Raw genomic sequence first — 12,005 nt, 5'->3', positions numbered from 1 at the left:
AATTATTACTGCACAAGGTGAGTCACTATGGTTCTTTGAGATATGTTCCCCCTCTGCATGCTCCACTACTTGAGTTCTCGCTATGACTCTGCTGTAGAGAAGGAACTGAGGAGAGGTTAGCCCTCATGGCACAGTGCATATGTGGGCCCAAGGGGCAGTGCAGACACACCTAGAGTGGAGCACCCATCGGGACACTACTCAGACATGCCTTTACTTTCCCCAGTAGGTTCTGCTTACAAGTGGTGAGGAAGTGGTCCCTTACTTCAAAAAAGAGCCTCCTTGACAAAACATTGTGCTTTAGCTGGGGTGGGAGGAAGGGTCCCAGCTCTAGCACACTCCTCCCCCTAGTGGCTTTGATGTAGGCAGGCAATGCTTGTAGAAAGCTGTGTGTTCCAGGAGGAAACATTGATGTCCACTGTTTGCCTTCGCTGTGGTATCCAGCATCCTAGCATGAACACTGTCCAGAATGGATTAGCTTTCACCACCACCATGTGGATCTCTTAAACCCACCATAGAGGTTACAATCACACACAAATGGAGTTCACCATATGATCTAGACATACTGCACCTGCCATTAATACTTCATATTGGGTTTTTTTTTTTCTGATGAAGTTGTCTAAAATGTTGCTATAACTATACACAATTCTAGACAGCACTTTATCTGTTGTAGGTCTTTCCATAGAGCTTCTTTGAGTCCATTTCCTACCTCTGCTCACTAAAGCATTTGCTATTGATTTAGCTGTAATACACTAGAGTTAAGTCATAAGGAAGTGTTTTTATGTTAGAACTATGTGGATGCCATAAAACTACATACTAGCCCATATTCTGTTTGCTCACCTCTGACTCACTGCATGTAAAATTGCATGTTTCTTAAGAGTAGATGGGGTTAACTTGTAGAATCACCTACATTCAGCCACCACTGGGTAACATTAAGAAGGGCTCTTTACAGAGTTAAAAACATCATTAAGAACCTGTATTATGGCCTGAGACTAATGTACTTTAATTGTATAGGGAGCTGTATAACAGAATACTAGTAAATGCAACCATGTGAAAGTCAGTCAGTCATTTGCACATGCAAAGTTAAATGACTCAATTACATTTCTTACTTTTAAAAAAGGGTTTTTACCTTGAAGGACTAGAGGAGACTGACTACTTAAAACCTCACAAGTTGGTTTTCTTACTTTATTAAATCCTTTCTTACCAAATACCTTGCTGTCACACCACACTTCTCTGCAAGGAGTTAATTAGCAAATACAATAGTGAGGTCTTACTATAAAACTGCTTTGCTTTATAAAATGTGTCCCAGCGTACTTAACCTGGGGTAAATGAGTGTAGAGCCACAGAAATCAATGGAGCTATACTTCTATATACCAGCTGAATATCTAGCCCCATTTCTCTAAACAAATGAACAAAATGGTGCTTTTTCTTTCTTTTACACTTATTGGCTAGTGCACAGTAAGGCTAGGGACTCCGCTACTCCTATTTGTGACACAAACAGTATTGCCTGTCAAGCCATCTGCAAGTTTAATTTAAAGATACAAGAAACTCACTGCAGGGAAAACTGAAGTTTAGATTTCCACTCTCTGAACAAGTGCCTACAAATACCACATCAGTCTGAGAGTTGGTCAAAAATCTGAATATCACAAATCAGAACAAAAACGTTGAAATAGCAACAAGTATTGTGGAATGAAAAGTTCCAAAAAGCCCAGCGAGGAGAATGGGATTTCACATGACAGATGCATAGGGTGTGCTATGCCTCCTGCCTTTACAGGTGTCTTTGGGTGTGTACCTTTCTTAGTGCTTGGCCCTTTTGGCACATAGTAGCCCGGTGGCTCTGCTACTCAGAGTGGGTCCCTGGCTTCAGCACCTGTGTTTCTCACAAGTGCCAAAGGAGCTGGATGCCCAGTAGGAGGCTTACCCTCATGGGAGCTCTACAGCCAGCAGACATGTTGACAGCCAGTCACTGAACAAGACATTTTATTAGTCAATTGGAATATAAAATTGAGGGACATCAGCCTAGAAGGGTAAAGCAAAACTGCATGTGCCTCGTGCAGCACCACCTCTCTGCCCTGCCCAAAGGTCCTGGATTTCCCCCACCCTGCCCTGGTAAAACAGGATCTCATTGCAATCCCCTCACCCCTTATTTCTTTGTCTCACACTTCAGTCATGTTCAGACCTCTCCCTCCCCCCCAAATCTGGCTCCCATTGTTAAGGGTGTCCTGGGGTCCTGCAGTGGCCCCTCACAGGAAACAGGTGAGAAGATAGACCTGCCCCCTCCTGCTGGGCAGAAACTTTGCTGCTGGTGGATGGGCCAACTTTAACCTGCAGGGTAGAGATGGGAAGACAGGCAGTGACAGAAGGGAACAGGGCTAAGAGGGGGGTAATGGGAAGTATGGGGAAAGGGAGATAGAAACAGGAAATGCTCTCCTCCTCTTGTCTGCTCTTTGTTTCTGGGGCTCCCCAGGCTGCTCCCTGAGTAGTTGACAACACATTGGGAACCTCCTGCCTGCTTGTACTTTTTACAAAAATAAAACAGTATGTTTAATAAAACAAATTGAGCTGGAAAGAGCTAAGCTGGGTCAAACAGGTAGCCCTAGCAGTCCTCCTCTAGGTACCGCTCCCCATTCCAGGAAATTCCCCACATACAAGGTAGGCAATAATACAGAGGCCTTCTTAGAGTCTGGGAGGTTGAGAGGTCTGGTCACATTGTTCTCATGTGTCTTGTCCCTCTGGTCCAGCCAGTTGTCTTCTAGCATAGTTCCAAGGTAACTCCATTCATACCTTGGCAGTTCTTGATACACCATTCATCTCCCTCCCTCTATATGCCTATGCAACGCATGCTTGCTTCATTGCTTATCCTTTGTCCCAGGAAAGAAATTAACACAGTGTAACAATGCGAAAGGAAGCAGAGAAATTGAGTCACACATACCATTCATAAAAATAATACACGAACTTCCCCTCTTTTCCACATGGCACTTGAGGCATGGAAACTACAATTCACATGAGGTACCACAACAGCTGTGATGGACACAGGTTAATAGATTGACCTGAAACTAAACTTTTCTATTTGGCTTGACAAACTGAAATGTTCCAATTCAGGTTAACCCAACCCAAAGCAAAACATTTCACTTTGATTTTCCCAAAGGAAAACTGAAAAATTTCAGCAAAATCTAAAGTTTCTACTGAAATATTTCAATGTTGCAAAATAGCATTTTCTGTTGAAACAAACCATTTTGACAAAATATTCCTGACTAACTCCATTAATAAATAAGAGTTATCAAACTAATGGATAACTCAGGCTTTCACAGGACTTTATAAAAATCCTTGCAAAGAACAATGAAGGGAAGGGAAGGGAATGTGTAATCAAGTTCAAACAAAAAGCTGGATAGTCACCCCCAAAGTATCCATTTTTAAGAGAGCAGTTTTATCCTCTCCACCTTACTGAACCCCTCAATACTTAAAATACACTGAAATCTACACTAAGAACCACTTCTGTAGACAACCCTCATCTCAAAGAATCATTTTAGCATATGCAAGGTTTCTCCTAATAGGACAGCTAATTGTTGTGGATCTTGGCTGCTCACTTAAAGACAAATTTCAGTGTCCTTACTGTTTTTTCTTCTAATATTTTCAGTTCATCGATGGGCCTAATTCTGTGCATCACAGAAATCTGCTAGGAATTCCAGGCTTGATTCTGAGCTCTCTTTTATACTGGTGTAAGGCAACTGACTTTAGCAGAGGTATGCCTGAGTTACATCAGGCCTTAATATCTCCATTTTCATAACCACAAAGGTTGCAAATTCAGTAAAATATGGTACAGCTAATTGATTCTCAATCTTACATGTTTGATTTTGTTGAATAAAATTTGGATATTAAAATAGAAATTTGACTATAAAGTAGAAAAAAATATGAAAAAGGTTTGGGAAAAGGAACTTAATATCCCAAAAGTTAAATATCCACATGACAATTTTCCTTTAACCAAATAGTGATGCTTTCTTTCAATCCTACCTCCCCACTTTGTCTGCCTCATCTATTTAGTGATTTTTGGGGCTGGGATTTTGTCTCTTACTAGGTGTTTTCTGCAAGGTATGATTCCAAATTCATTTGGGACTTCTAGGCATTACAGCAATACAATAATAAACTATTAACAGACTACCATTTACTAGTGAAAAGAGTTACATATAGGAAAGCTTCTTGCAATCATTCAGTCTACATCCATGCCAAAGCAGGATGAATAATGCAATAATGAAACAACTTAGATTTTACACCCAGCATTATAAAATCATAGTATCATTGCCCTTTTCTCTGATTCTAAATAATAAAAAAATAAATATATTGTCTTTATAGCAACTTTCTGTTTAAGAAGTGCCCACACTCTCTAAGTAAATGTAGTAAACTCAACTCTTTCAAAAGATCTTTCAAAGGTTTGGGTGTTGAGTATTAAAGTTCTGAAGAACAGAATATTTTTAAAATTAAGCCTCTGGCACAAACACATTTTCTGGAATGCATATAGTGTTGATTTAAAAATTAGAGAGAGTTAATCATCTTGGGTCCTATAAAAATCAACTGCCTGGACTAAGTAACTATGTTCAATAGTGTGTGCGTGAGAAAGAAATGCAGATGATCGAAAGACCAGTACTGGATATTCTTTGGTGATTGGGTTCACAGCCCTTTTACCATTAACCAGGAGTTTAAAGAAAGTTAATGTACACCTTGCCCACCTCCTTGAGCCCATTTTTCTTACAGAGGCAGTTTTCAAGCATTTCTTTTGTGGAGAGGAAGCTGTCAGTGTTCAAGACGAACTGCCTTAGAGCATTCTCGCCTGACAGGTGATTTTTTCGTTTCTCCTTGTTGATGCTGTCTAGCATGACTCCTCTGATATCCTTAGGCTTCCCTGGCACTCCAAACATTATAAAGAGGCCCAGGCAGTCTTGTCCCACCAGCGTGCAGAACTCTTCAAGCTTCTCAAACCTGCTTTTGTTTTTGAAAGGCTGGTCTGCTAACGTGGCTTCCTTGCTGGGCCCCGTTTCATCATGGAGGAGCTCAGCCATCTGCAAAGACTGCACGGCGATCTGAAGATTGATTTGTTTGTCGGCTCCTGATAAAGTCCAGATCCAGTCGATCCCAAGCAGCAAAGACTGTTGCTTCGTCATCTTGCTGGTCGTGATACGCTCCTCCACTCCTTTTTCAATACAGAAACTGATGAAGTTAACCAAAAAGATCTCATTTAAAGTATCCATGGCTGGGCGGAATTTGCTCTGAGAATCTTCAAATCCAAGGTATTCTTTCAGCTTTTGAGATGCATGGACCACTCCTTGGCTGAACACCTCGTTTATAATGAGAATGTCAGCCTTGTTCTTCTCGTTAGGTTCCTGTGATAATTTCTGGCCCATTTTCTCTGCAAAAAAGATATTCCCACATGCAGAATGCTCTGGGGTAGCTTCTTTTTCCTCTCAGTGAAAGCTGCGCGGTCACTGGGTTAAGTCATGCCTTTAAATATGCACAATGTTCACCCACTGCTTTCCAGAAAAAAGTCACACCAATAGCAGAGCTATGCTGTGCAAACGGGTCACAGTTCCGGAAAGGCAGATACACATTTTTCTGGGCGTGCTCTCATCTAGCTCAATACCAGAAACCAGCTGAACAGGTTGGGTAGCTTTCACACAAAGTATCAGTTCTTCGGTGTGCGTTACTCAGACTTTACACCTTTATCGTTAATTCCAGCACCGGTTGTTTAACTTACCTTATCCTTTTCTGTTTTTAAAGCCACTACAAAGAAGCCGTTCTAGGGAGACTGGGTGGTTCATGGGAATATGGAGCCTTTCACATTGAGAACACTGGTTCAAATTCAGCTCAGGACAGCAGAGACCAAACTTCATTGCCATCTGACAGCTTTTCAGTGGGCTGTGTGAAATGAGCGGGTGGTCTCAGGTGCATTCTTAGTGGACGCTTGTCCATTTTGCAAAATTTGCTAGCAATAACTAGAACCCAGGAGAAAGGACAAGGAAAGAATAGAAGCTAAGTTATCCACTTGCCCCAGAGAAATGCCTTGCAAGTCAGGGATGGGGGCACATTGGCATGACAAAGTGGGGAAGCTTACGCTGTTCCTGCCTGCCTGTGTTGTCCTAGGCTTAGGATCATAGAAAATCAGGGTGGGAAGGGACCTCAGGAGGTCATCTAGTCCAACCCCCTGCTCAAAGCAGGATCAATCCCCAACTAAATCATCCCAGCCAGGGCTTTGTCAAGCCTGACCTTAAAAACCTTTAAGGAAGGAGATGCTACCCCCTCCCTAGGTAACCCATTCCAGTGCTTCACCACCCTCCTAGTGAAAAAGTTTTTCCTAATACCCAACCTAAACCTCCCCCACTGCAACTTGAGAGCATTACTTCTTGTTCTGTCATCTGGTACCACTGAGAACAGTCTAGATCCATCCTCTTTGGAACCCCCGCAGCTATCAAATCCCCCCTCATTCTTCTCTTCTGCAGACTAAACAGTCCCAGTTCCCTCAGCCTCTCCTCATAAGTCATGTGCTCCACCCCCCTAATCATTTTTGTTGCCCTCCGCTGGACTCTTTCCAATTTTCCCACATCCTTCTTGTAGTGTGGGGCCCAAAACTGGACACAGTACTCCAGATGAGGCCTCACCAATGTCGAATAGAGGGGAATGATCATGTCCCTCGATTTGCTGGCAATGCCCCTACTTATACAGCCCAAAACGCCGTTAGCCTTCTTGGCAACAAGGGCACACTGTTGACTCATATCCAGCTTCTCGTCCACTGTAACCCCTAGGTCCTTTTCTGCAGAACCCCAGACACTAGGGCTGTTCAATACAGTACCTTTTATGACTATATAACACAGTTAATATAAACAAGCTTTTCCAGTCTTACAAAATCCATCCCCCTCCTCTCTCTTCTTGGATTCGCTAAACATGATGGTCAGATGCATGCCATCTTCATAGCATTTGCATGGATGAACCCAGGCCAGTTTTAGTTCTGCTACTTCCAAACCTCAATTCTTCAATGAAACCACTTCCTCTGCCCAGGATCTCATCAATATTTCCAAAAATAAAATTAACACTGTCCTGTAAGAACTTTATTCCTTCTCATCTCCATTCCTCCTTTTCTTCTTTGATAGCAGTCATTGATGTGGAGATCTTCCCTCTACTCTCTGCCTTTAATCTCTCAACCATCTCATCTTACTTCCCATCCTCGCACTCCTTGCCCTCTGGCTGTTTTCCACCAGCCTACAGGCATGCTTGTGTTTCTTCCCTCAACCTAAAAAAAATCCTATGTCAAATGCACAGGCCTTACCAACTACTTATCTTTCTCCTCCCCTCTCTCTTGCACATCCTTGTGCATGTTATCTACTCTCTACTAGTTAGGCTTCTTCTCCTCTAATCTCGTCCTGAGCTACTTCAGCCCCTCTCCACTCCACAAAAACTGCCCTCATGAAGGTCACTAACAACTTCTTCAGAGCTAAGATTAAGGGGCACATTTCCGTTCTTGCTCTTTTTAATCTAGCTGTAACCTTTAATATCACTGATTAATTTCTCTTCCTTTCTATGTTAGTGTTTTGAAGCTCCCAGTTCTCCTTCCATGTTGGCCAGTGCTTCAGTGACCCCCCACTCAATCTTCTCTCTCTCCTTATTTGTTGGCAGGCCTAACATTTCTTTCTGTGGTCTCATCTCTCTCTTCTGTGCTTTCTCTTTACGGAAACAAATCTGCACCCACAGATTCAACTATTCACCTCTAAGCAGATGATTCCCTAATCTTCAACTGTCCCCACTGTCCAATCTTTTATGATTAAAAGAACTAAACTGTTTAATATGCCAATCAGTAGCAGAATCAGGGGCCTGCAGAGACTCAGAAATTACAAGAGACATTTAAAAAGCCTGGAAATCAGTTCTTATTTGCTTGCCAACAATTTTGGGTGGCTCCTCTTCAGAGGACATAACACAAAGCAGAGCATTTCCCTAATCTGAGGACACGATCTTTTACTGATTTGGAAATAGAAGAGGTTTTGCTTAATTTGCTTCTAAAAGCTTTGCAGTTACCCTTTGAAGTATTCCTCCCCATCTCTCAGGATCATATTCGTTTCAAGTTTTGAAGAGATGTACATCTAAATTACACACAGAAAATATTTTTCCAATCACTGCAAGTTATGTGGTATCTGTCTCCCTAACTTTATAAATGGATGGATGAATAAACATACTACCACTGGAATTCTGCTTGGCTTCTTCTTTTTTTTTTTTTAAATGACAAGAACATAACTTTCTAGAAAATTAGTTTGAAAAGTATTCTAAGGTCAATTGAAACTATAAAGAAGACAGACAATTGAGATATTATTTTAAAAATGCAGAAGCCCAGAAATATTTGGTATTTTCCAACAGACTTTATTTGCTTTTACACAGCAATACATATTAGTTTATGTTGCCCTCTTTACACACAAAATGTAAAATATCATAAGAAGTGTATGTTTGTTTTAACTTCCTGACTTTATTTTAGCATTTATATTACTCTCTCCATAAAATAATCAAAGTTCAGATGATAGGTAGCTTGGATAGGATGGCCTTTTTCCAACCAGTAAACTGCTGAAAAGAATGATTTTGAATAGACCTCTATTTACATTAAATTAAAAACAAATGAACATCTAAAGCTCTCAAATAGGCTTATTGATAGGGCTGGATGGGGGGGAAAAAACAGCTTTCTGTGAATATTTGTTTCAATATTTATGTTTATAATCCCCTTGGGATCTTTTTCTGTGAATATTTTAACTGTTGTGTTCACTTCCAAGAGAGTTTGCAAACAAGTGAATTTTAAGCAACTATTGGTTCCTAAGGGCAGGGGCCCATGTCTTCTTGTGTTTGTGCAGTGCCTAGCACAACAGGACCCGGATCCTTGGTTGGGCACTACTTCAAAACAAATAGTAATTATACTGCAGATATTCACAGAAAGCAAACTTCAAATTCACAAGTATTCACACTGGAGACCTTATTCCAAGTGTTACACTTAGCCAGTCAGGGAACAGACACTTACCATGTGACCTACCTGTCCAATCAAAATAGCTCAGATATAAAATCATCACAAGAAATTGCTGATGAACAAGCTATAGGCCAGTGGCTCTCAAACGTTTTTTACTGGTGATCCCTTTTTCACATAGCAAACCTCTGAGTGCGACCCCCTTATACATTAAAAACATTTATATTTAACACCATTATAAATGCTGGAGGCAAAGCACGGTTTGGGGTGGAGGCTGACAGCTCACGACCCCCCCATGTAATACCCTCATGACCCCCTAAGGGGTCCCGACCCCCAGTTTGAGAACCCCTGCTATTGACCAAGAATTATTTGCAGAAATTATTCCGTCAATAATTTTGAATAATGAATAAATAATTCATTATGAATTATTTGCCTTCTCTAGTTAGTAAGGAACGAATGGCAGAGTTCAATGTAATGCATAATGTAATTGGTTTGAATTTATTGTAGTTATAAATAAATATAAACCTAGGCTGTCCATCCTTTAAAAAAAACAGATTGGTAACAGTGTATACGGTTATACTGCTAAACATCAGAAAAAGTCTCAAATCCCTCCCAGCAACTTGTAGAAGCCCACATTAAAAATCTTGATAATGTCTCTGTTGCCTTCCCAACTTCTGTAACAATACATCAGATGTACTGAAATTGCCATAAATCTAACATTGTTTAGACTGTAACAAGCAACTTGTCTAGAACAGCTCCTTCCCAATGCTTGTAACAAGAACTATGATGAAAAGCATGATAAAACCCGTCTGTTAAAGCACACAACACGGTAAGGTAATTAATCTAGCTGTAGTTTTTCTTCACAAGTAATGAAGCATCATGCCATTGTGCTACAATACATGCAACATTCAACACCTTAACAATCATCATTTTAACAGACAAAGAGCTAGCATTTTTTGGTAAGAACTATCATGTTCTATAGAACGTCCAACAAAAGATTTTCACTGGCTAGTTAGAATTTTAGAAACCTGATTATTTCAAAGCAGAAAGGAGTTGTGCTTTACAGAGGCATAAGTATTAGGCAACATGTGTTTTGGTATTGGACTTATTCTTGAGGCAAAACCCTACCTTAGGTTTAATGCTGGGAAATTATACATTTCCTATATGTTTCTCTACATAACTTTTGCAACTATACAAGCCATCCTATTGGAAACACAACACAAATATCCTTCTCCACACTGAGCATTCCTCAATTTCAAGCTGTGAATTTTCCAGAATATTTTTAAAACCATTAAAACCTTATTTTAATGTTAATAGCTGCTGCTGAAGGAAAAAAGAAAAGTAGAGAAATTTCAGATATTACAGATTTAGAAATGTGATGCAAGCAGATCTACATTTCACAATAGCTTCATCCCAAACCCAAAAATGTTGACAACACTTAGCAAAAATGAAAGGAAGCAAACAGTTCAAAGGTCAGTACGACTTTTCCAGTAACCAGCTGGTTTGCAAACTGGGATCATCCCTTTAAAAAAACAATTGAACCTTTCACCACTTTATGTCACAAAATAAAATTTCTGCTTTACATGCACTTCATATAATTTTTTTTTTATATAAAACAGTATAAAAATAAGACAGCAACAGTCAAGAGTTACCTTGAGTTTTGTGTAGGGCAGTGGGACCTGGATACTAAAAGAAATAACTGGTATTTACTTTGGACATATCTATTAAAATAGGACACCAGTGATATCTTTTTTTCAGCTGAAAGCCACACTGAATGCGGACGCAGGTTATTTACAAGTTACATGTTTCATATTATTTTGAAACAGTACATTTCACTACATGAATAAACATAAAGAGCATTATGGTAGCAAATTGTAAATGCAATACTTTGGAATATATGTCACAGGTTTGTACATTAAATATAGTAAAAACAATTATACTACCACTCACCAGTGTCTGGTTGGTTTATCTTTTATGGCAACTTTAGAATAGGCACCTTTTCTCCTTATCCACCCAAAAATATCACTTCTAACAAACAGAAGCAAGAGCAATGTAATGTACATGATCTGCTGCCCATCACATATAACAATGATGTTCCTAGCATATACGAAATTGAATTCTTTATTGGTATTCGGCAGTTACTGTCACACATTTGAATCTTCATCTGTTATACTGGCGCTAGGAGAGCAAGTAGCAAAGTCTTTAAACATTTCGTCTTCTTTTAACATGTGCTGCAAAGGAAACAAAGGAAGAATTAACACTGACTCTGACAAAATTAAGAACTCAGAATTGTGTAGTCTCAGGAAAATAAAATGCAATGCAACTGTAGTGAAACCTCTATGGTGAAGTCATTCACCTCAGTCCTCTTCTGCATCCAGTGTATGCTGGGTGGAGATGACAGTAGAGAATCATTTGCAGCTCCCTGATCCTGGAGCTGTTTTGGTCCTTGGCATAATGTAGAGCAGTCCCAGGATTGCTCTACAGTATGCCTGGCTGCCTCTGCCCATAAAGGGCCATTGACCAGCCAATGATTGCCTGAGCATAGTGGCCATACCTTTCTTCCCCAGCAGGATTACCCCTACACCAGTGGTGATGCAGCAGTCAGCTACTGGAGGCTCTACACACACAGGGGACTCCTCCCCACCAGGGAACCTTCAGCTATGGTATCTGGCTGTTGTCTAGCCCCTTGGCAGTGTGGTGCAAAAAGATCAGATTTGGGTTCAGGTTGGAGCCCATGATTTTACAGAAAACCAACCGAAACCAAACCACGCATGGGTGATTCTTTGTGGAGGTTCACTATAACTAAGGCTACGATTTAGTCACGGAGGTCACAGCAGTCATGGATTTCGTGACTTTACCGGACCTCCGTGACTTCTTCGGCTTCAGCTGTCAGCGGATGAAGCCGGGGCTGGAGGTGGGACCCCTCGCGGCTTCCCAGGGCTGTGTGCCCCTCTCCCCTCCCCCTGTGGCCGGGCTGTGCAGCTGGGGTTGGAGCCAGGACTCTGTGCCCCTGCCCTGCAGCCAGCAC

At 40.9% G+C, this 12,005-nt stretch overlaps 2 protein-coding genes across 2 annotated transcripts in view; both read right to left on the bottom strand.

The window, feature by feature from the left end:
* Nucleotides 1-4,691: 4,691 nt before the first annotated feature.
* On the bottom strand, nucleotides 4,692-5,393 carry REP15 (RAB15 effector protein). Its single transcript, XM_065400602.1, has one exon. The coding sequence runs from the start codon at nucleotides 5,391-5,393 to the stop codon at nucleotides 4,692-4,694; it is 702 nt and encodes a 233-aa protein (XP_065256674.1).
* Nucleotides 5,394-11,121: 5,728 nt separating this feature from the next.
* Nucleotides 11,122-12,005, bottom strand: part of PPFIBP1 (PPFIA binding protein 1) — a 74,849-nt gene continuing 73,965 nt past the window's right edge. Inside the window, exon 28 of the mRNA XM_065403735.1 lies at nucleotides 11,122-11,208. Coding sequence (XP_065259807.1) covers nucleotides 11,122-11,208 — 87 coding nt within the window. The remainder of the gene's footprint in view (nucleotides 11,209-12,005) is intronic.

Source organism: Emys orbicularis, chromosome 1 (assembly GCF_028017835.1).
Source record: "Emys orbicularis isolate rEmyOrb1 chromosome 1, rEmyOrb1.hap1, whole genome shotgun sequence".
NCBI lineage: Eukaryota > Metazoa > Chordata > Testudines > Emydidae > Emys > Emys orbicularis.
The sequence above is the reverse complement of the archived record's forward strand: the minus strand, read 5'-3'. Positions and strand labels throughout refer to the sequence as shown.